The 22,596-nt window shown below is 46.6% G+C and overlaps 1 protein-coding gene across 2 annotated transcripts in view; it reads left to right on the forward strand.

The window, feature by feature from the left end:
* LOC134968917 (NADH-cytochrome b5 reductase 2) overlaps positions 1-22,596 on the forward strand; it is a 77,747-nt gene that overhangs the window by 43,771 nt on the left and 11,380 nt on the right. For both annotated transcript variants that reach the window (XM_063944494.1, XM_063944495.1), the window contains 4 exons: positions 3,633-3,739; positions 6,397-6,526; positions 10,228-10,311; positions 22,252-22,337. In XM_063944494.1, coding sequence (XP_063800564.1) covers positions 3,633-3,739; positions 6,397-6,526; positions 10,228-10,311; positions 22,252-22,337 — 407 coding nt within the window. The remainder of the gene's footprint in view (positions 1-3,632; positions 3,740-6,396; positions 6,527-10,227; positions 10,312-22,251; positions 22,338-22,596) is intronic.

Consider the following 22,596-nt stretch of genomic DNA (forward strand, 5'->3'; position numbering starts at 1 on the left):
GAACCGGAGTATCAGCTGCGCTCAGGTTACTCCGCTAGTACTTGTCTCCCGGTTGCCATGACGACGTGGCAGCACAGGGCAGGAGACCCTAACAGCAATCAGTTCAGTGCTTGTCGTTCCTGGTTTGACGTCACAAACACACCCAGCGTTCGCCCAGACACTCCTCCGTTTCTCCAGCCACTCCCGCGTTTTTCCCAGAAACGGTAGCGTTTTTTCACACACTCCCATAAAACGTCCAGTTTCCGCCCAGAAACACCCACTTCCTGTCAATCACATTACGATCACCAGAACGAAGAAAAAACCTCGTAATGCCGTGAGTAAAATACCAATCTGTATAGCAAATTTACTTGGCGCAGTCGCAGTGCGAACATTGCGCATGCGCAATAAGCGGAAAATCGCTGCGATGCGAAAAAAATTGCCGAGCGAACAACTCGGAATGACCACCAGTGTCACCCTTGCCCAGGGTACTGTGGAAGTTCAAAGAAGAAGGAGGAATACTACTTCTAGTCGCTCCAGCGTGGCCAAGACGGCATTGGTTCTCAGACCTGCAGGGTCTATCGATAGAGCGTCCTCTTCTATTTCCTCAACACCCAGACCTCCTCGTTCAGGGCCCTTGTGTCTACCCGCACCTGGCCAGACTGGCTTTGATGGCGTGGCTCTTGAAGCTTCACTCCTAAGGGCCAAAGGATTCTCCGAGGCGGTTATCCAAACTATGCTGAAGGCCCACAAACCGGCATCTGCGCGGATTTATTACAGGGTCTGGAATTATTACTTCACCTGGTGTGCTGCTAAGAATTACAATGCTTACAAGTTCAGTACTTCCAGACTTCTGGCTTTTCTACAACAAAGCCTGGATTTAGGCCTTCGTCTGGCCTCCCTCAAGGTTCATATCTCTGCCTTGTCGTGTGGTTTCATAGAAAAATTGTGTCTATTCCTGATGTTCATACTTTCACTCAGGGTGTTTTACGGAATCATCCTCCCTATGTCCTTCCTGTGGCTCGATGGGATCTGTCTGTTGTCCTGAATGCCCTGCAAGAGTCTCCATTTGAACCTCTTGAGTCAGTGGACCTTAAATTGCTTACGATCAAGGTCCTGTTTCTGCTGGCTATCGCCTCTGCTAGGAGGGAGTCAGACCTAAACGCTTTGTCCTGTCGTCCACCCTTCCTGATATTTCACCGTGACCGGGCAGTTCTTAGAACTCGCCCGGGTTATGTACCTAAGGTGGTGTTAACTTTTCACCTTAACCAAGAGATTGTAGTTCCGGCTTTAATCTCTTCTGGTTTGTCCTCCAAAGAACGGTCTTTGGATGTGGTACGGGCTCTCCGTATATACAGTATGTGGAGAGGACTGCCTCTATCAGGAGGTCAGATACCCTTTTTGTACTTTTTGGTTTTCACAAACGTGGCTGGCCTGCAAGTAAGCAGACCTTGGCCAGATGGATTAGAATGGTGATTGCACAAGCCTATGCACAGGCTGGAATCCTAGCTCCTGCTGCTATTAAAGCCCATTCTACACGGTATGTTGGACCTTCTTGGGTGGCCCGCCGAGGCGCGTCCACAGAACAATTGTGCAAGGCGGCTATGTGGTCCTCAGTGAACACGTTCATTAGGTTCCATGCCTTCGATACTTCCACCTCCCAGGATGCTTCCTTTGGACCCCGTGTTCTCATACCCGCTACGTCGCGTCCCCTCCCATGAGCAACTGCTTTAGGACATCCCCGATGTTTCCCTATGAAAACCAATGTACCCCGCTGCAGAAAAGGAGATTTATGGTAGACTTACTATTGTTAAATCTTTCTGCAAGGTACATTGGCTCCACAGGGCACCCACCCTGACGCACCTAGCTTCTATGGGTTTGTTTGACATTAGCCACTAGTCCCTTCTACTGTCGTGAGAACGTGGTTCTATGTGACTAACATCTACCTTCTCTTTTACCTGCTCCTGCATTGGGCTGGTTAACAAAACTGAGCTCACAGTGCCAGGAGGCAGGGTTATAGAGGAGGCCCCAATGCATCCTGGGACAGTCTAAAGCTTTAGCCTGTTGGTGCCTGGATCAAGATCCATCTCTACACTCCTGATGTTTCCCTGTGGAACCAATGTACCTCACAGAAAGAGATTTAACAATGGTAAGTCTACCATAAATCTTCTTTTAAATGTTAAAATGATTAAAATAATATAAAGCAAATACTTATGACACAGAACAGGTGTCATAAGCATCTTCTTTATATTTTTTTAATCATTAATGACAGGAGAGGCACTGCCTCCCCTGCCTGCACGTCCCTGTATGCTGTAGAGCTTTACAAGTGCCGTAGGAGAAGACAGTTGGCTTCTGATGACCGCAGCCATTACTGCCAGTGTCCTGAATTTTCTCCCTTTCAGCTCTCTTATGGTGCTTGAGAACAGGGGAGGGCGTAAACTGGGTGACTTTTCCACAGGTTCCAAGCTGGTATATGTATGGCTGTGATACGCTATTTTTACATTATATTTATTTTTGCCTAAATTGCACCCAATGTGTGGCCATTATCTGCCTCAGGCCCACTGGGTATCACTCTCTTCCGACCGTCACTAGTGAAACTTCCCAACTTATGCAACACTTATTACAGGTTGCAAACATAAATTGCTCAAATAACCGCATAGAATTCAGTGTTCATTATTCCCATTCAGGCATACATACTGTATATTGGAATTTACCAATGTAAATTGGGCATTTATGTCATTTGTCAAGCTTTGTATACAGCACTGAAGCCTATTCTAAGGATTAAACATCCCAACATGTAAGCAGGGAACACACACTTAAAGCAATAGTTGCTCCCTACATTTTGCACACCTGTCCTCTCCTGTCACCTGAGGTTACCTCCTATTTCGTCACCTGAGGGGTCACTTCCTCTTCTGTCACCTCCTCTACTGTCAACTGAGGTCACCTCCTCTTCTGTCACCTCCTCTCCTGTTATCTGAGGTCACTTCCTTTTTTTGTCACCTCCTCTTCTGTCACCTGAAGTCACTTTTTCTTCTGTCACCTGAGGTCACTTCCTCTTCTGTCACCTCCTCTACTGTCAACTGAGGTCACCTCCTCTTCTGTCACCTCCTCTCCTGTTATCTGAGGTCACTTCCTTTTTTTGTCACCTCCTCTTCTGTCACCTGTGGTCACTTCCTCTTCCGTCACTTCCTGACACCTGGTTTTTTGCACCTAATGTTTTTATCAATGATTTACATGTATAAATTATATTACAAATATAATTTATGGTTTAAGGATAACTTGTTTAGATTATAAAGATCTTAGATATCACCTTGGATTTTCTGATCTTCATAGGATCATAGAAAATGTTGGTGACTTCTGATATCCTTATAACATCAGTACAGAAGCGTTTCCTCTACAGATACTAGGGGTCTATTCATGAAGCATTAAAAAAGAGTGGAGAAGTGAGCCTGTGGAGAAGTTGCCCATGGCAACCAATCAGCTGCTCCGTACAATTGTATTGTATGCAAATTGTAAGGTTACGTCAATGCTGATTGGTTGCCATGGTCAATTTCTCCACTGGCTCACTTCTCCACACTTTTCACTGCTTCATGAATAGACCCCTAAGTGGACACTTGGCCTTCACTAGTTCTAAATCTCTGTATTCGTCTCTATAGGGCAACATGTTTACCTCTCTGCAAAGGTGAATGGCAGTTTGGTGGTTCGGGCGTACACTCCGGTGTCAAGCGATGAAGTAAAAGGTTATGTTGACCTGGTTGTGAAGGTAAATTATCTTTCTGCGGTTCAAAACTTATTGCATTTTATTAAGTGTGACAACAGGGCACATACTGTAGAAGGCTGATTATCCAGAACGCCAGTTATCCTAACACAATCTTTGTTAGCCAAAAATACATTTTAGTTATACTGTAATAAATATTGTGTGCGTTGTACAGTTCAGTGTTTATTATCCTTATTTTTGGTTTCTTTCAATGATGAAATTATTCATTTGATGGTGTATTAGCCCATAAAACTAGGTAAAAAAGATATACAGTTACATATTGTAGTTTTAACCATTAACCTGGTGTGTTGAAGTGCGGAATGGATTCTCTCCTCCTTATTCCACCCCCCAGGTAGTAACCTAGAGGTCTGTGACAGCAGAAATCACACCCGAATTTGCACTCCAGTTTAAGAAAAACAAAAAACCCTTCAACCCGCATTTTCCCGATTCTCTTGTTACAGTCCGGCCTCTTCTCCAAGCCTCACTGATTGGGTCAAATCTCCCTAATTTGAAATAAATGAATAAACTGGCTAGTGTGCCCAGAACCAGCACTAAACAGGCTGAGCTGGTTCCCAGTATATGGCAGGACTAGTGCCTGAGAAACACCATGCCCCTCCACCCAGGAAGCTATGGGCCACTGCCTAGATTGCGGGGTTCTCATGGCTGGTGCAACCTTAGAGATAGGGATCCCTGGAGTGGTGCTTCAGCTTCCTCATTGGTCCCAGTATAATGGAATAGTGTTCCTAAAACATCTGCACACTGGGCCTAATTCAAGGTTGATTGCAAAACAACATGAAATCTAAATTGCAGTGGAAAATAAAGCAGCCAGCATTTACCCTGCATAGAAACAATATAACCCACCCAAATCTAACTCTCTCTGCACATGTTACATCTGCCCCAACTGCAGTGCGACATGGTTTTGCCCATTAGAGGAAAATGTTGTTTTGCAATCAACCTTGAATTGTGCCCCTGAAAGTGCGTCTGATATTCCCACATTTACCGGAACGCTCCCCATCGCTGCCCCAAAACACCTGCAGGGCATATCGACCGGAGCCGCAGCACCATCTTAAGACGCCCACTGCTGCTTCTACGCATGTGCAGTCCTGAAAACATTGCTTAATCAGGTCTGTGTCCAGGGCTGAGTCAGCCACTCCATCCCTATAGACCCTTCTGCTCAGCTGAACGCAAAACGTTTAGCTTCATGTCCAGCTTTGCTGCCAGCCAAAACCCCCACACTGTGCGCAAAGTTAGGGGAGCAGGCGCTTCTACTGGCTTAGGTGATATTTTGGATGCAGTAAGTGGAAATTTGGGCACAACACCATGTGATATTTTTTCTGTGCATGGAATATTCCCCTTATTGTCCCAAAGGGGAGAATTCAATTACTGGCTATGGGCTGCGCGCATACAGTATAGGCCAGTTATGGTAGGGCCGACACAGGGTGTTACCATGTGCACCTCCATGGAGTAAGAGGAAAAGGTTGTTATGTAAGTGGACACAAATTGCACATTGCGTCCAGCCGACCAAATTGAATTCTTCCTAAATTTGTTAATGGTGTGCGTGCTCAAATTCTACATTTATTTCTCTTATGCAAATGATGGTCGCCCTGACCTGATGCCTCAGCGGATTACATTTTTTTTAAAAATGTTTTAAAATATATATAGGAAAAGAGTGATTCGCGTCCACTCACTGGCGGGAACAGTCCAGCCAATCACTAGTGTTTGCTGTCCAAAGGAGAGAGGATTCCAAAGCCTCCTAAAAATGTCTTGGATGTGCAGGTCCTCATGATTTAGAAGTCTTAGTCGTATATTTGCATTCACTTAATTAGCATTTTTTCATGCAGAAACACGGAATAGGTGGTCATCATCTTCCATATGGCTCATCAGTGTAGGTTATGCAGAAACTCTAGTGTAACGGGTTTCATGGGCCAACTGCCCTCTTCCACAGACAAAGGTCGGGTCCTGCTTAATGGACGCCACATCCGCATTGCTCTACGCAGCCTTAATTAAATTGTATAAGAAGCTAAAAAATACATATTATAAAGGGTTTCTAGACATGAATTGGTATAAACAGTCTGAGGAAGTGGGCAGTTTGCCCGTGAAACGCATTGTACTAATGTTTATGCATGGCCCACACTGATGAGCCGTGTGTGAGGTGATGACTACTTTTCTGTGTCATCCCGAGATGCGTTTATGTAACTGGCAGTCAGGGGACCACCGGTCACAATACAGACGCCGGGATCCCTGCATCTGGAAATCCTACCGGTTGGCATGCCGACCAACAGGGACTATTTCCACTAGTGGGTGTCCACGACACCCATTGGGTGGGAATAGAACCTGTGGCGAGCCCACAAGGGGCTTCATTGCGCTCGCCCCCCCCCCCCTGTTGGCCATCCAACAGCCAGGATCCCACCTTCGGTTTTGTGACCGTTGGTCTCCTGACCACCGGTCACACACACCCAAACTGTCATCCCTTGTGACACATTGTTAGAGTGGGTTAGGATGGAGGGTGTCTAAGCCCGCTACTGCAGACACGGGCTCTCAGCTACAGTAGTTTAAGATCGGCATAGCCTTTCAAACCTGTGCAGTATTATTCATCTTGTATCACAGCTGTCTCCAAATGACCCTATATGGTGGCTCTAATAATAGTCTACCTTTCTATACAGGTGTACTACAAAAAGGTGAACCCTAAATTCCCTGATGGAGGTAAAATGTCCCAGTATCTGGACACCTTGAAAATAGGGGATACAGTTGACTTCCGAGGCCCCAATGGCCTCCTAGTCTACAAAGGAAAGGGTAAGTTACCTATGTCTATATCATACTAGGTGATTCATCGCGCCCTACGGGCACTCTTCACACCGTCGTAAGGGGCTACGCCCCCTTAACCCTTGCACACCCTTGTGGCGTGCAATATTTTTATTATATGGAGTATTACATCCAATCATAATTGTGTGAGTGGTTAAATATTGCACGGACAAAGGGCTTGCAATGGTTAAGGCGTGGAAGCCCCTTGCAGCGGCGTGAACAGCGCACGCAGGGCCTGGTGAATCACCTAGTAGGTGCTTTGGTTGGGGGAGTAGGGGGTGCGGGGAAGAGGCAGATGGCATCCTGGGGTGCCATGAGAGGGGCGGTATGGGGTCGCTGCGGGTGGGGAAGGGGGTCCGGAGCTATCGCGGGTGCCGGAGGGGGTGTGTGGGGGTGCCGCGAATGGGGCCCGGAGGTACTGTGAGTGGGGGAGGGGAGGGTAATGCTTATCCTGCTTCTCCTCCTGTCAGCAGCTAAGCTGCTGTCCTCCCTTTGGCAGTGGCTCTCACGGAGAATCGCACAGCAGGCAGTCACTATTGTTGGCGGCGGTGTCCCGATGCGCCGCATTACTGGGAAGAAGATGTACGCAATAAACTACAGCTCCCAGCAGCCCTAAGGGGCGGAATGCTTTGGTGCTAAGGGCTGCTGGGAGCTGTAGTTTATGTAGTGCGTCTACTTCCCTGTAATGCGGCGCGTTGGGACACTGGTGCTAACAGTAGTGACTAGCTGGCAGAACTGTGTGACTGGCTGAATCAATGTAAAAGGTGAGAGTGCTGTGCAGGGAGGCACCAGGAAGGAGAGACGTTCTCCCTGCTTTGCATCCCTGTGCTGAGCTTCTGCTGCTATCCCTGCTGCTGCCGGCTGTTGTCACACATGCAGCGGTGCCGGAAGCACAAAACCTTTTCTCTCCCTCGGCGCCTGCAGTACAAAGCCTCCTTTCCCCCTCGGCGCCGTCAGCACAAAACCTCCTCTCCCCCCTCCCCTCCTGTGTATGTGCGTAATGTATGTACAGTATGTATGTGTGTGTGTTTGTATATATATGTGTCTGTTGTGTGTGTGTGTGTGTGTGTGTGTGTGTGTATGTGTGACTGCTGCATAATGTGTGTAAGCGGCACTGGTACAGAGGGCGTTACGTGTGTAAGCGTCACTGCTACAGGGGGCATTACATGTGTAAGCGTCACTGCTACAGGGGGTGTTACTTGTGTAAGCGTCACTGGTACAGGGGGGGTGTGACATATGTAAGCGTCACTGGTTCAGGGGGCATTACATGTGTAAGCATCTCTGGTACAGGGGGCATTACATGTGTAAGTGTCTCTACTACAGGGGTCATTATGTGCGCTGTGCGTTTGTAAAGTATGCGAGGGTGCAAATTTATAGTTTGCAGGGGGACGCCGAACACTTTAGCAACGGCCCTGACTGCACACCCACTGCACTGCACAGCACTATCACCTTTTACATTGATTCAGCGTCCATACATTACCCTCCGCGATATCACCCTCTCTCTCTCTTGCGGCTTTGGTGGGGAGGCACTTCTGTGACATCGCACGCAGAGCAGGCTCCGGGGCTCAGAGAGTATGCGGCGCAGGGAGGCCTATGAAAGTCTTCCGCTGCGCCGCTTTGATACACATCTATGCCGATGGCCGCAGCAGCTTTTGTTCCACTTGCGGCGCGGCTAGGGAGTGGGGATTGTTGATGCCGGAGGGGGCAGGTGGACTGGCAGCAAGACATTGGTGGTCATTCCGAGTTGATCGCTCGATAGCAGTTTTTAGCAGCCGTGCAAACGCTATGCCGCCCCCCACTGGGAGTGTATTTTAGCTTAGCAGAAATGCGAACGAAAGGATCGGAGAGCGGGTACAAAAAAAATTTGTGCAGTTTCAGAGTAGCTTCAGACCTACTCGGCACTTGCGATCACTTCAGACCATTCAGTTCCTGATTTGACGTCATGAACACGCCCTGCGTTCGCCCAGCCACGCCTGTGTTTTTCCCAACACTCCCTGAAAACGGTCAGTTGACACCCAGAAACGCCCTCTTCCTGTGCGACTGAAAAGCATCACTAGACCCTGTGTAAAACTACATTGTTCTTTGTAATAGTACACCGCACGTGCGCATTGCGCTGCATATGCATGCGCAGAAGTGCTGAGTTTTTGCCTGATCGCTGCACAGTGAATGAATGCAGCTAGCGATCAACTTGGAATGACCCCCATAGGACGCTGCTGTAAAAGGATTGTTTTTTCCCCTATCTACAGCACAGAGACTTGCTGCAGATGCAGTGACATACCCACCAGCTGCACCTTTATGGCAGGTACAGTCCCTTTTTTTATGGTCTGTACCGTTTGTTTTTTTAATCTCCAAGCTTCCATTGAAAGTATAGGAAAAGGGGTGTGGCCACGCAGCTGTACTCGTGGATACGCCCCCTTTTCGAATGTGTATCAATGTTTATGTGTAAATTGTTGGAGGGTGTGTTCCTGCAGATGCAGTGGGACTGTTTTGGGGTGTGGGGCTGGAGCTGCAGCTCCATCAGTCCCATTGCTAATCCTGCTCTGTGATAACACAGCAGGCAAAGGGCAGAGCCTCCCATTGGATGTAACCTGTGTGGGAGGGCGTTTCTCGCCCAATCAGCTGTAGACTTGGTGTGATAGACCTGCCACTAACCCAATGAGAGCTCCTAGCCACGCCCAGCGTGAGGGCCAAGCACAGAGTCACAGGGCTATTATATAGGAGATTATTATGGAGCGTTGACACCATGAGGCCCCCAAACAGCTGTGGAACTACAGTCCTAGCGGGTGTGGATCATAGGGTCGACTTGGAAAAGTCTGATAGTCACTAGGTCGACACACAAAAGGTCGATGTGGAAAAAGGTTGACACAGGAAAAGGTTTTTCTTGGTGTGTATTCCGTGAAGTCACTGGAAACCCCACTTAGTGCACCAAGTTGCCTTGCATGGCTCGCTTCTCTCGCCATGCTGCAGGCAAGGTGCTTCACTTCGCTGCAACTGCCTTGGCACATGTTACTAAGTCGACAGGGTCAAAATGTCGACATGGAAACGGTCAACACACAAAAAGGAAGACACTTTTTTTTTTCTTTTTGTGGGTATGTAGTCACTTTTATGCCATAACAAGCCCCATAAGTGTACCGCTTGCCATGCTTTGTGCAAGGTGCAGGTTGCTATTCCCAATCATAGTCCACATGGTTGGTACAGTATGATAAAGTTGGGGGGAAAAACAACCCCAATGTGTGGCGACCATTTTCATGTCAACATTTTGACCCTGTCGACATTATGAACTGTCTACATTTTACATGTCGACCTTTTGACCCTGTCGACCTAATGTCTATTGACCATAGACCTTTTTAGTGTATCTATAGACAGGATACTGTGCTAAACTGATCTTTAGTAAATTGCATTCATATAAGGCCCTGGGAAATTTGGGACTTTCCCTGTAAAATTAGGGAAAGTTTGGGACTTTTCACAGGTACTTACAGCTATTACATGTGTTAATTTACCACACTGGGAAAAGGGTGGTAGCCGCTAACTACAGCCTGTGGGATGATCGCGGGCTGCCACAGGTTCTAATTGAATAGACCTGGCAGATCAATAAGCCCGCGGTAATTAACTACAGCTAATTGAATCCATCCCTTGTATGTCTCATTAATTACTCGGTTTTTTTTTTGTTTTGTTTTTTTGTTTTTTTTAAGGTAAATTTGCAATCAGACCAGATAAAAAGTCAGAGCCGCAGATAAAGTCCACAAAACACATTGCGATGATGGCTGGAGGGACTGGTAAGCACCGATAACATAGAGCTGCTTTGTTAATGCTGTATAGCTGGTAACACCCCTAATAATTAAACCTGTTTATATGACTTTCTCGGACATATAAAATAGTGACTTAAATCTTCAAAACTAATATTTGCACATCCACTTGCAAAGCCAAAATATGTATAAAGTTCAGCGCCCGGCGTTGGTTTAAGAAGATACATTGGGGTAAATTTACTAAGATGGGAGTTCTATTTAAGATGGGATATTGCCCATAGCAACCAATCAGATTCTACTTCTCCTTTATCTAGACCCTTCTAGAAGATAATACCTGGAATCTGATTGGTTGCTATGGGCAACATCCCATCTTAAATAGAACGACCATCTTAGTACATTTACCCCATTGTATGATGTTATATCAGTCTAATTGGTTCTTATTAGTTACAGATCTTTATTGCTCCTTAATGTCTTGTCACACACCTGTTGTATATGTATATAGTAGCTCAGTCTACAATATGAAGATAATATAATCCAATGCTTAATCAGAACTTCTAGCTGTCTCCAAAACAATAGAGGTCCATGTCAGGTCAGGAGAAAGGTGATCCAGGTATTTCTGCAGCAGGAGATAAGTTGTTATAATGTTCAAATGCTAGCTGATATGTAATTGGCCAGATCCCTGCCCATGTGACACAGGTCTAACCTACCAGGCCTCAAGCCCCAAGCAGTTCCTGAAGCCAGGTCTTTCTACCTGCCTGACGACACAAATGTGATGGATGCTAAAGTAATAACCTCATAGCTTTGAATGGGGCCAGCTCTGGTCTACAGTGGTCATGGTAATACCCTAAAGTATGGCTTCAGTATATCCCTGGCTTGAACCTTTCTATTTAATAATTGGATGACCTAGATGTGAACAAATTGAGTTGTACAAAAACAATACAGTGTTGTGCTCTTTAATCTGAACAATCTGATATATATAATATTTGATCCAAATATAAAATATAAATGTCCAAACAGTTTGAAAAGCAAAAGAAAGGTATTTTATTAAAAGATATCCAATTAAATACATATACATAAGGGATATAGTGGGATCCCGGCGGTCAGAAGGTTGGTGCCGGAATCCTGACACCTGTCAGAATCCCGACAGCCGGAATCCTGAACATAAGTATGCCGGGGAGTGTTAGGGTTAGGCTGCCGGGGGTTAGGGTTAAGCTGCCGGAAGGGAGGAGTAGGATTAGGGTTAGTTTAGTTTCTGGCCCCTGTCAGGATTTTAGCAGTCAGGATGCTGGTGTCGGTATTCTGAATGCCGCCATCCTCACTGCTGGTGTCCTGTACCCAACCCATACATGTAGAGATGCTCGTGTAGAAGGATAACCTCATGCTGCATGAGGACAGGTCATGCCAATGCAGAACTGACCCCCAGCATATGTTTATACATGGATTTTATGCATTTACAGTCACTAGGCAGATTACCTGAACCAACAAATCACATCACACCATATATAGTTACACATTTAGGATACGATAGGGAATAAGGCAATAAGGCTCGGCTCTGGAATGGTGCCCATGCGTCTGGGACATTCTGATCCTAGCAATGGGTGTTATCTGTGCCGAAAACATATTGGTACATTCTATATATGTGTTAAAGGCAGTGCTTAAAGTGGTCCTAGAGAGGTGGTGGAACTCCCCCTCCCCACCCCCCCACCCCCGGCGCCTATGTAACAAAGCGGCGCGCGCCCCAAAAAGGGGGCATGGTCACAATAGTAATAATGCCCACAGTGGTAACATAGAAACATAGAATTTGACGGCAGATAAGAACCACTTGGCCATCTAGTCTGCCCCTTTTTTTAATCCTTTAGGCAATCTCAACCCTTTTTGAACCTTAATTCTTTGTAAGGATATTAATATGCCTATCCCAAGCATGTTTAAATTGCTCTAGTCTTAGCCTCTACCACCTCTGATGGGAGGCTATTAAACTTATCCACTACCCTTTCTGTGAAGTAATTTTTCCTTAAATTTCCCCTGAACCTACCTCCGTCCAGTCTTAGTGCATGTCCTTGAGTTCTAATACTTCTCTTCCTTTGAAGAATGTTTCCCTCCTTCTCTCCTTCAAACTATACATGTTAAGATCTTTTAGCCTTTCCGGGTAAGTTTTGTGATGTAGGCCATGCATCATTTTAGTTGCCCTTCTTTGTACGCTCTCTAATGTATTTATATGTACTAGGGGTAGCACCCCTAATACATATAATGCCCACAGTAGTAGCACCCCTAATACACATAATGCCCACAGTAGTAGCACCCCGTAATACACATAATGCCCACAGCAATAGCGCCCCTTATACAATGCCTACAGTAGTAGTGCTCCTTATGCCATGTCCACTGTACTGGTAGTGCCCACAGTGGTAGTGCCCCTTATATAGGGCCCATAGTAGTGGTGCCCCTTATGCAATTCCCCCAGTAGTAGTGCCCCTTATGTCCCCAGGAGTGATGCTCCTTATTAAGTGCCCCCTTTACAATGCCCTCATTAGTAGTGCCCCCATTAGTAATGCCATTACTGGTAATGCCACTGTGTAGTATTGCCCCCAGTAGCAATGTCGTCCGTAGTAATGCCCCCAGTCATTTAGCCCCAGTAGTTATGACCCTGTAGTTATGCCCCAGTAGTTTAGCCCCCAGTGGTAATGCCACTGCAGTTATGACCCCAGTAGTTTACCCCCCCCCCCTTTAGTTTTGCCTCCCAGTGGTAATGCCCCCAGTAGTTTAGCCCTCATGTAGTTTTCCCCATGCAGTTTAGCCCCCCCTGTAGTTTAGCCCCTAGTGGTAATGACCCCTGTAGTTTAGACCCTGGAGGTATGCCCCCAGTAGTTCAGCCCCTGTTGTTTAGCCCCCATGTAGTTTGCCCCCAGTAGTAATGCCCCCAGTAGTTTTACTGCTGCAGTTATGCCCCCAGTAGTTTAGTCCCCCGTAGTTATGCCCCTAGCAGTTATGCCGCTAGTAGTTTTTTTGCCTGCTTGTAGTAATGCCCCCAGTAGTAATGCCCCCATGTAGTAATGCCACCTTGAAGTTAGCCGCTTTGTAGTTTGCCCCCAGTACTTTAGCCCCTGTAGTTATGCCCCCAGTACTTTGGCCCCTGTAGTAATGCCCCCCAGTAGTAATGTCCCACAGTAGTTTGCCCCCTTGTAGTTTAGCCCCCCTGTCATTTAGCCCCCAAGTAGTAATGCCCCCCTGTAGTTTGCCCCCAGTAGTAATGCCCCCAAGTAGTAATGCCCCTGTAGTTATGCCCCCTGTAGTTATGCCCCCTGTAGTTATGCCCCCCTGTAGTTTGCCCCCCTGTAGTTTAGCCCCCCTGTAATTTAGCCCCCCTGTAGTTTGCCCCCAAGTAGTAATGCCGTCTTGTAGTTTGCCCCCAGTACTTTGCCCCCTTGTAGTTTGCCCCCAGTAGTAATGCCCCCTGTAGTTTGCCCCAAAGTAGTTAAGCCCCCAGGAAGTTATGCCCCCAGTACTTTAGCCCCTGTAGTAATGCCCCCCAGTAGTAATGCCCCCTTGTAGGTTAGTCCCCAAGTAGTTTAGCCCCCAAGTAGTAATGCCCCCAGTAGTTTAGTTTAGCCCCCCCTGTAGTTTGCCCCCAGTAGTAATGCTCCCAAGTAGTAATGCCCCTGTAGTTATGCCCCCAGTAGTAATTCCCCCCTGTAGTTTGCCCCCAGTAGTTAGCCCCCTTGTAGTTTGCACCCAGTAGTTTAGCCCCCAGTAGTAATGCCCCCTTTTAGTTTGCCCCCAAGTAGTAATGCCCCCAGTAGTTTAGCCCCCTTGTAGTTATGCCCCCAGTAGTTTAGCCCCCTTGTAGTTTGCCCCCTTGTAGTAATTCCCCTAGTAGTAATGCCCCCCTGTAGTTTAGCCCCCCTGTAGTTTAGTCCCCAAGTAGTAATGCCCCCAGTAGTTTAGCCCCTGTAGTTATGCCGTCAGTAGTTTAGCACCCCTGTAGCTTGCCCACTTGTAGTTTGCCCCCAGTAGTAATGCCCCCAGTAGAAGCACTCACACATATAAAATAAAAAAAAACACCAACAACAACACACCATACTCAACAAGCCCCGCTCCCGCGTCCTACCGCTTCAGTCCTTCTGGCGTCCGCTCCTCTGCACTATGGTAAAGACGTGATGACGTCTCTCCCATAGCGCACAATAACAGAGCCGGAAGCCGGAGCTGTTCCATTGTTCTGGAAACCTAACCTGTCAGTGTTCCATTGTTCTAGTCCACATCATTTTTAGTGTTCCACTCTTCTGCAATCCTTATTGTCTGTTATCCATTGATCTGGGGCCCTAAATTGTCATGCTTCCATTGTTCTGGGGCCCTACATTTTCAGGGTTTCATTGTTCTGGGATCCAAAGGTGTCAGTGTTTAATTGTTTTAGATACATAGGTCCAGATTTGTCAAGCCCTGGAGAGTGATAAATAGGACGGTGATAGAGTACCAGCCAATCAGCTCCTAACTGCCATGTTACAGGCTGTGTTTGAAAAATGACAGGAGCTGATTGGTTGGTACTTTATCACCATGCTATTTATCACTCTCCAAAGCTTGATAAATCTGGGCAATAATGTCACGATCCCCCATAAGTGGTGGTTTGCAGTAGAATACATTACATCTCTAACAAACCGCTTCTGGAATACTCCATGCCCAGCAGGTGGCACCCTTCTGGAGAATAATTCCCGTATCAAATGTCATTACATTTAGGTCCAAACATATTTCTATCCTATTACAGTGATGTACCAGTGAGCTTTGGTTTGAGGAATTCAAGAATGGATGGCCTCCTGTTGAGTAATAATTGTTACTGTTAGTTATCTACAAGCAGCTTGGTGGTGATATGAAAGGGGCGAGACTGAAAGGAACAGATTCAATGAAGTGTACATTGTGGGTAGGGGTGGTCTTCAGTATGCCGGCGGTCGGGCTCCCGGCGACCAGCATACCGGCGCCGGGAGCCCGACAGCCGGCATACCGACACTTATTCTCCCTCGTGGGGGTCCACGACCCCCCTGGAGGGAGAATAAAATAGTGTGGCGCGCCACCGTGCCCGTAGCGTGGCGAGCGCAGCAAGCCCGCAAGGGGCTCATTTGCGCTCGCCACACTGTCGCTAAGCCGGCGGTCGGGCTCCCAGCGCCGGTATGCTGGTCGCCGGGAGCCCGGCCGCCGGCATATCGTAGTGAACCCTGTGGGTAGTGACGGATGGGGGGAAAACGTTGCTCTTTTTTGCTTGCACATCTGCGAGCGAGGTTATCCTTCCTGAAGCCCCAGCATTGTAGTACCTAATTAGTTCTGCTATAAGATGTACATTTGCAATGACTAATGAGAGCTGCAATTTGCTGTCACCATCATTACACTGTTCTGTGATATCACTTACCTCTGCCCTGCTCCTGGCAAAGCTGCAGTTTGTTATATATAATGATAGATGCTCAATCAGCTTAATGATATTATTCAGGTGCTCGAAAGAGAGGGGTATTTCTAAGCAAGAAAAAATGAGAGACATTGTTTCCCCCAGCACCCTAAATGATAACAGTAACCAGATATAAATCCCACATAATATTAGAATTCAGAGATCTTGGTTACACATATTTGCACAAATGTGTGAATAAGCCCCAAAGCCGCATCAAGACGTCTCTGTATATTTGGGGTCCGAAGCGCTATATCTAGGTGCAGGGTGTGGCACCCCAAAACACCAGCATGCTATGGCTATGTTATCATTCAGGGTGCAGGGGAAACAATGTCTGTCTTTTTTTAAAGCTGCAGTTTGACCAGAAAAAGACAGAAAAGCTCTTAGACACATTTTAGGTTTATAGCACATAATAATTAAAGAGAAATAATCCATATCCTAGGGAAAGTAAGTTTTATGGTGCCCATACACTTGTGCGATGCCCCGCAACGCAACATCACGGGGCATCCCACCGGCAGTTCAGGTGCGATGAAATCGCACCTGAACTGCCAAAGTGATTACCATGCGATCATGCGATAGATCGCATGGTAATCACGTGATGGGCACTTCACCGCCGAGTGGAAGCGGCCTCTGGCCGCTCCCGGCGGGTGCCCATCGCACATCGCAGTGCGATATATAGCATGTGTTTTAAAAACACATGCGATCGCACTGCGATTCGATAAATATTAAGTGCAGCACATACTATCTTGAGACGTGAGATTCAACCAGCGTGCCTGCGCATCGCATCGCAAGGTACCTAAAATGTGCATACAATCCTTCGATTTCTCTCACAGATGCGGTCAAAATCGAAGGTTAGCACCGATTATCTCACAAGTGTATGGGCACCATAAGACGTGGAGTACATTTTGGGGTCTATCGATGAAGCAGTGAAAAGTGTGGAGAAGTGAGCCAGTGGAGAAGTTGCCCATGGCAACCAATCAGCATTGAAGTAACATTTATAATTTGCATAATATACAATTCTACGGAGCAGCTAATTGGTTGCCATGGGCAACTTCACTACAGGCTCACTTCTCCACTCTTTTCACTGCTTCATGAATAGACCCTAATTACACTATTTGCTTGTAAAGTGCAGCGGAATTTGCTGCGCTATATAAGAAACTGTTAATAAATAATTACTCTCTATGGAGCGGTGTGGACATTACATTGTCTCTGGAGTGATACACTCACAGTATAGCAGCTAAATGATTACTGGCTCACAAACAGCAGAAGCTTTACACAAGGTGAGGCAGAGGCTAGTACACAGCACTGCCATGTTTATATAAGGTCAAAGGTCCTGAGCAACACATTCCGGCTCTGTGATATTGCACGTAGCCCTGTGAGATTGTCCTTGTCCTGATCTTATCACCAGATAAACCTGCACCATGCCCGTAATAACCATCTACACATTGTATAACTGTTTAGCATACAGCAGCATGTCCTAGCCCCAGCATGATCATACATAAATATAATAACTATCCAGGGATATCATCAGGCAGTACTATGATTGCACCTCTTCACAGGATTAAGGGTGGCCCTTTGGTGGGTTTGTAGTTACTATGGTGGCATTTAGAATGCCGATGGCATAATGTCGACTTATTCGGAAAACACTTGGCAAATACCATAGGAACATGCAGGTATACTAAATGCTGTGGAGCATGGCTGAGCCACAGTTCAGAGGGGTGGTCTTCAGGTTGCCGACTGTCGGGATCCCGGCGCCGGCATACCGACAGATTTTCTCCCTCGTGTGGGTCCACGACCCCCTTGGAGGGAGAATAAATAGCGTGGCACGCGTAGCGCGCCACCGTGCCCGCAAGGGACTCATTTGCGCTCGCCACGCTGTCGGTATGCCGGCGGTCGGGCTCCCGGCGCTGGTATGCTGGTCGCCGGGAGCCCGGCCGCCTTCATACCATACTACACCCGTTCAGAGAATTGAGTCCAACAAAGCACATGGCAGGCATGCAACAATGCAGAACATCAGAGACCGGCAGTGAAAGCTGGCAGACTGAAATAGGCAGGTCTAATGGTGCCCATACACTTGTGCTATATCGCGCTTCGATTTCCCTTGAAGCTCCCTGTGCGATAAATGGCATTGAAAGTGCCTTTTGGTGCATTCGATGCGCATACAATCATGTGATTTATCGCATGCCACTTGCGACCAGAAATCGGGTGATCGAATGGGATCGCATAGCATGCTGCCCAAAGCACACCAGATTTATCTGTGAGATCTGTTGAAATTTGCGTAGAGGGCTGGGCTATCTGTATCCTGTACCCTGTGCACAGTGGGTAGAAGGGAGTGTCCAGGAAGTGAGCTAAATACCTCATAGATCGCACATCACAGTGCCATAAATCAAATGTGGTAAAAACAGCATGCGATCGCACGTGTGATCCGATAAATATTAAGTGCAGCATATAAGATCCTGAGATGCGAGATTCAACCAGCGTGCCCGTGCATCGCATCGGGGGACACATTCGATGTGCATACAATCCTGCGATTAAATGCACCGATGCAGTCGAAATCAAAGGGTTGTACCAGGTATCTCACAAGTGTGTGGGCACCACAAGGCTGGACACCCTCTATACAATTATCTGGTAGATCATCTCCCAGATCTGGCTGGTTGAAATTAAAATCTGGTAATGGATGAGAGAAATTAAAACGGAAAACGGACAAAAACTCTTTCAGACAAATTGGTTAAATCTGTGATTTTAGAAATTTATCTGAACGACCGTTTTGTCTGTTTTGCAGTGTTTGGGAGCAAATTGCTTATTGTCATTTACTCTCATCCATTACCGCATTTTGATTCCAACCAGCCAGATAGGACAGATGGTCTTCCAGATAATTGTATAGTGTATGCCCTGCTGATGTAAAGCTGGGGACACTCTAGACCAGTGATGGGGAACCTTTGGCTCTCCAGCTATTGTTGAACTACACATCCCATCATGCCCTGCTATAGTTTTCCTATGTGGCCATGCTAAAACTGTAGCAGGGCATGCTGGGATGTGTAGTTCAACAACAGCTGGAGTGCCAAAGGTTCCCCACAACTGCTGTTGATGATGTGGTTGTTAGCCGATGGGATGACTGATGTAATGATACCCGCGCTAGCACGTAATAGTCCATACACACCAGATGATGTGTATGATATATCGGTCCGGTCCGCTGAACCACACGATATATTGTCTAGCGTGTACCCAGCTTAAACTGTAATTGTAATTTATAGTAAACAACTGACCATAGAACAGACCAGGCAGAGTAGGCCTGGTGACCCCTGGTGGTAAAGAATCAGACTGCATGGAAATTTGCCAGAACATAAACAGGCCCAAATATATTAAGCCTTAAAAAGTGATAAAGTGGAGACGGATAAAGAGGGATAAAGTACTGCACGGAAGGTCTGGACTGATATTGAGGCTCTCCTCCCCTCTGTGGATCCCGAGGTCCAACCGGACCAAAATTGTAGTCTCCCACCCCATCATCTCCCGCGCCTTATCTGTTTGGGACTCTGCAAACAAAAAATACAGCCTAACCCCCACTCTATCTCTGATTGTGCCTCTCCTACATAACCCTGCTTTTCCTCCGGGTATGCACAATACATCATTCCTCCCGTGGAAGAACAGGGGCATACTGTTTCTTAATGATATCGCCACAAACGCAAATTTTCCCCAATTTTCTCAAGTTCAGGAGGCTATATCTATCCCCACTAAAAAAAAAAAATTCAGTTCCTCCAAATTAGACATTTTCACTCTACTGTGCACCCAAGTATTACCAAACGGCCACTGGCTGCTTTTGAGGCATTGTGCCTTAGACGTTCTTCCACTAGAAGTCTGATTTCTCTTATATACACATTACTTACTGATGACCCTTCCCCCCCCCCCCCCCCTCTCCCCAGCCTACCTCCTACGAGACGGCTTGGGAATCGGACCTTCGCACTACCCTGGCTGAGGACGAGTGGACAGAGATTTCGGCCAACGCTGCCTCTAGTTCTATATGCGTTAAGATTAAAAGAGAATACTTACAAATTACTTTACAGATGGTACTGTGGGCCTAATTCGGACCCGATCGCTGCTGTGCGTTCGGGTCTGTACTGCGCATGCGTATGCACCGCAATGTGCCGGCACGTCGTATGACTGCACCAGGCAACGGTGCATCCCGACGGGATGGGTGTAAAAAGCGATCGCATGGGCGATTGCAAGGTGACTGACAGGAAGAGGGCGTTTGTGGGTGGCAACTGACTATTTTCAGGGAGTGTCCGGAGAAACGCAGGAGGGACCAGGCATTTGAAGGGAGGGTTGCTGACGTCCGCTCCGGCCCCGATCATCGCACTGGAAGAGTGAGTCCTGGGCTGGGCAGAGACTGCACAAACTTCTGTTTGTGCAGCTCTCCTGCACATGCGATTGCTCCCCTGGACACCAAATTCCCCCTCACCCTAGCGATCAGGTCTGAATTAGGCCCATGTACCTTCTAGACTTTGCAAAATTTATCCTGGTTCTTCTGACAGGTGTTGGAAGGGTTGCGATGCAGAAGGCTCCTTCATACATATATGGTGGTCCTGCCCTAAAATAGTTATGCTATGGAAAGATGTTATTGCCTACATAACAGCTCTATTACAAATGCCTTTTCCGTACGACCCTAAGTTTTTTTTCTTCTGCCATTATATATCCCAACTTTATTCAGACACCAAAACCAATTGATGCGTCATGTGGTTTCTGCGACCACCTGTCAAATTGCGATGGACTGGAAACGTGCAGCTGCTCCTTCCATTCATTCTATATTAGCTCGTATTTGGTATGTGTACCACATGGAATATATGACTAGCATCATTAATAATTCCTCCCAAAAATTTGACTCCGTATGGTCCCCATGGATCTCCCTTCAGCGAGTCGCCTCCCCATTCGCTCTCTGATATGTCGTCCTGTTTTCAGGCTTCACCAATCTTCATTTTGCTCTTTCACAAAGGATCCACACTTCCTATCTTTTCCCATTTTTCCTTTTCTGTTCCTCTTCTATTGGTCTTTTCCTTTGCCCACCTCAACTACTTCGTTATAACTTCTATCCTCTTTCTTTTTCTTCTCTTTTCTTTCCTTCTCTCTCTTTTCCTTTCTCTTTAAATTGTTAAAATTGGTCATATTAAAAATGCTGTCTATGTTGTCTTTTCCGAATTTATACACTTGCTTTTATATCTTTGTATTTTGACAGTTGTATTTTTGTATTGTGTTCTGATCCCCCTAATAAACAAATTCTTATAAAAAAAAAAAAAAGAGTGATAAAGTATCAGCCAATCAGCTCAGAGTAATTTTCGAAAACTGTTGTATGTTACATTAGCCACCGTTACGGTTTTTATTCCAGTTGATGTTTCTTACTGAAACTTTAGTTGTATTTCCACTATATTTGTATTTGTTTGCCGTCATTAGGAACCATGGGGGTAATTCCAAGTTGATCGCAGAAGGAATTATTTTAGCAGTTGGGCAAAACCATGTGCACTGCAGGGGAGGCAGATATAACATGTGCAGAGAGAGTTAGATTTGGGTGGGTTATTTTGTTTCTGTGCAGGGTAAAAACTGGCTGCTTTATTTTTACACTGCAAATTAGGTTGCAGATTGAACTCACCACACCCAAATCTAACTCTCTCTGCACATGTTAAATCTGTCTCCCCTGCAGTGCACATGGTTTTGTCCAGTTGCTACCAAAATTCCTGCTGTGATCAACTTGGAATTACCCCCCTAATTCAGAGTTGCACGTAATGCTGATGTTTTTGCAAATAAGCGATTGTCAACAGACTGCGCAGGTGTAAAGGTGCCTTTGCCATTCCGCTTGCAGTGAGGATTGACAGGAAGAAGCCATTTGGGGAGTGGCAGCAAAAATACGGACATATCATGGCCGCTATCAGGGCGTGTGTATCTGCCATCAGCTGTGATCATGTACGTAGAGAAACATGGCGCCTGCGTCGTTCCTGCCGTGGCCAGTCTGCGTAGCCATAGACCTACTCGAGCAGTCGATGTTCCCCATTGTTGCGTATGGACGCCGTATGTGCACACAGTTGCGAATGGGTTTGCGTTGGCTCAGGTGGGCGGCTCTTTTCATTTCTGGGAGGCAGTTTCACTTGCTAACATTTACCAGTTCTGTAACCTACAGAATCGTATTTGCATTCCCGTGCAACTCTGAATTAGGCCCAGTGTGTATAATTATTAACTCTTTATAAATATGTTCCTATCGTTTCTCGTCATATTGCATAGTCCAGTGGAAGGGCAATGGGAATGCAGTCTAACAGCTTCTTATATATAATAAGAGCTAATCACATGATCTATATCAGACATAGGCCACGGTGACTCTCAAGCTGTTGTCCCACGCTAAAAGTCCCGGTAATATCTGGTAGAGTATATTGGGACTTGTACAGTAGTTCCCATCAGCTGCAGAGTACATACGCCCAGCTGACATGACATCACCTGGACTGAATGTGGCTGTGTATTAGGAAACGGGCATAGACGCAATGACATCATCATGCTCCTACTGTACTCCCCAGGTATTACGCCAATGCTGCAGCTGATCCGTCACATCACAAAGGACCCCAGCGACAACACCAAATGCTACCTCATCTTTGCCAATCAGGTAAACACGGAACAAAACCTGTTTCTCCTTAGCGGTTAACCATGCTGCCGCTTCTGTGACAACCGTAGTAGTGACATCACCGATGACCAGTTCCATAGGGACCAAAATATTATAATATCATAAGCAGCAGAATATGTAACTAAACTACTGAGTTTTTCTGACTGTTTCTAATGAACCGAATGCATCACATGGTCAGCTATTTACTATTGTTGTGTAATGTAGAGGTAACTTAGTGTATTGTTACAGTATATACTATCCC

This window comes from Pseudophryne corroboree, chromosome 11 (assembly GCF_028390025.1).
Source record: "Pseudophryne corroboree isolate aPseCor3 chromosome 11, aPseCor3.hap2, whole genome shotgun sequence".
In the NCBI taxonomy this organism is placed as follows: domain Eukaryota; kingdom Metazoa; phylum Chordata; class Amphibia; order Anura; family Myobatrachidae; genus Pseudophryne; species Pseudophryne corroboree.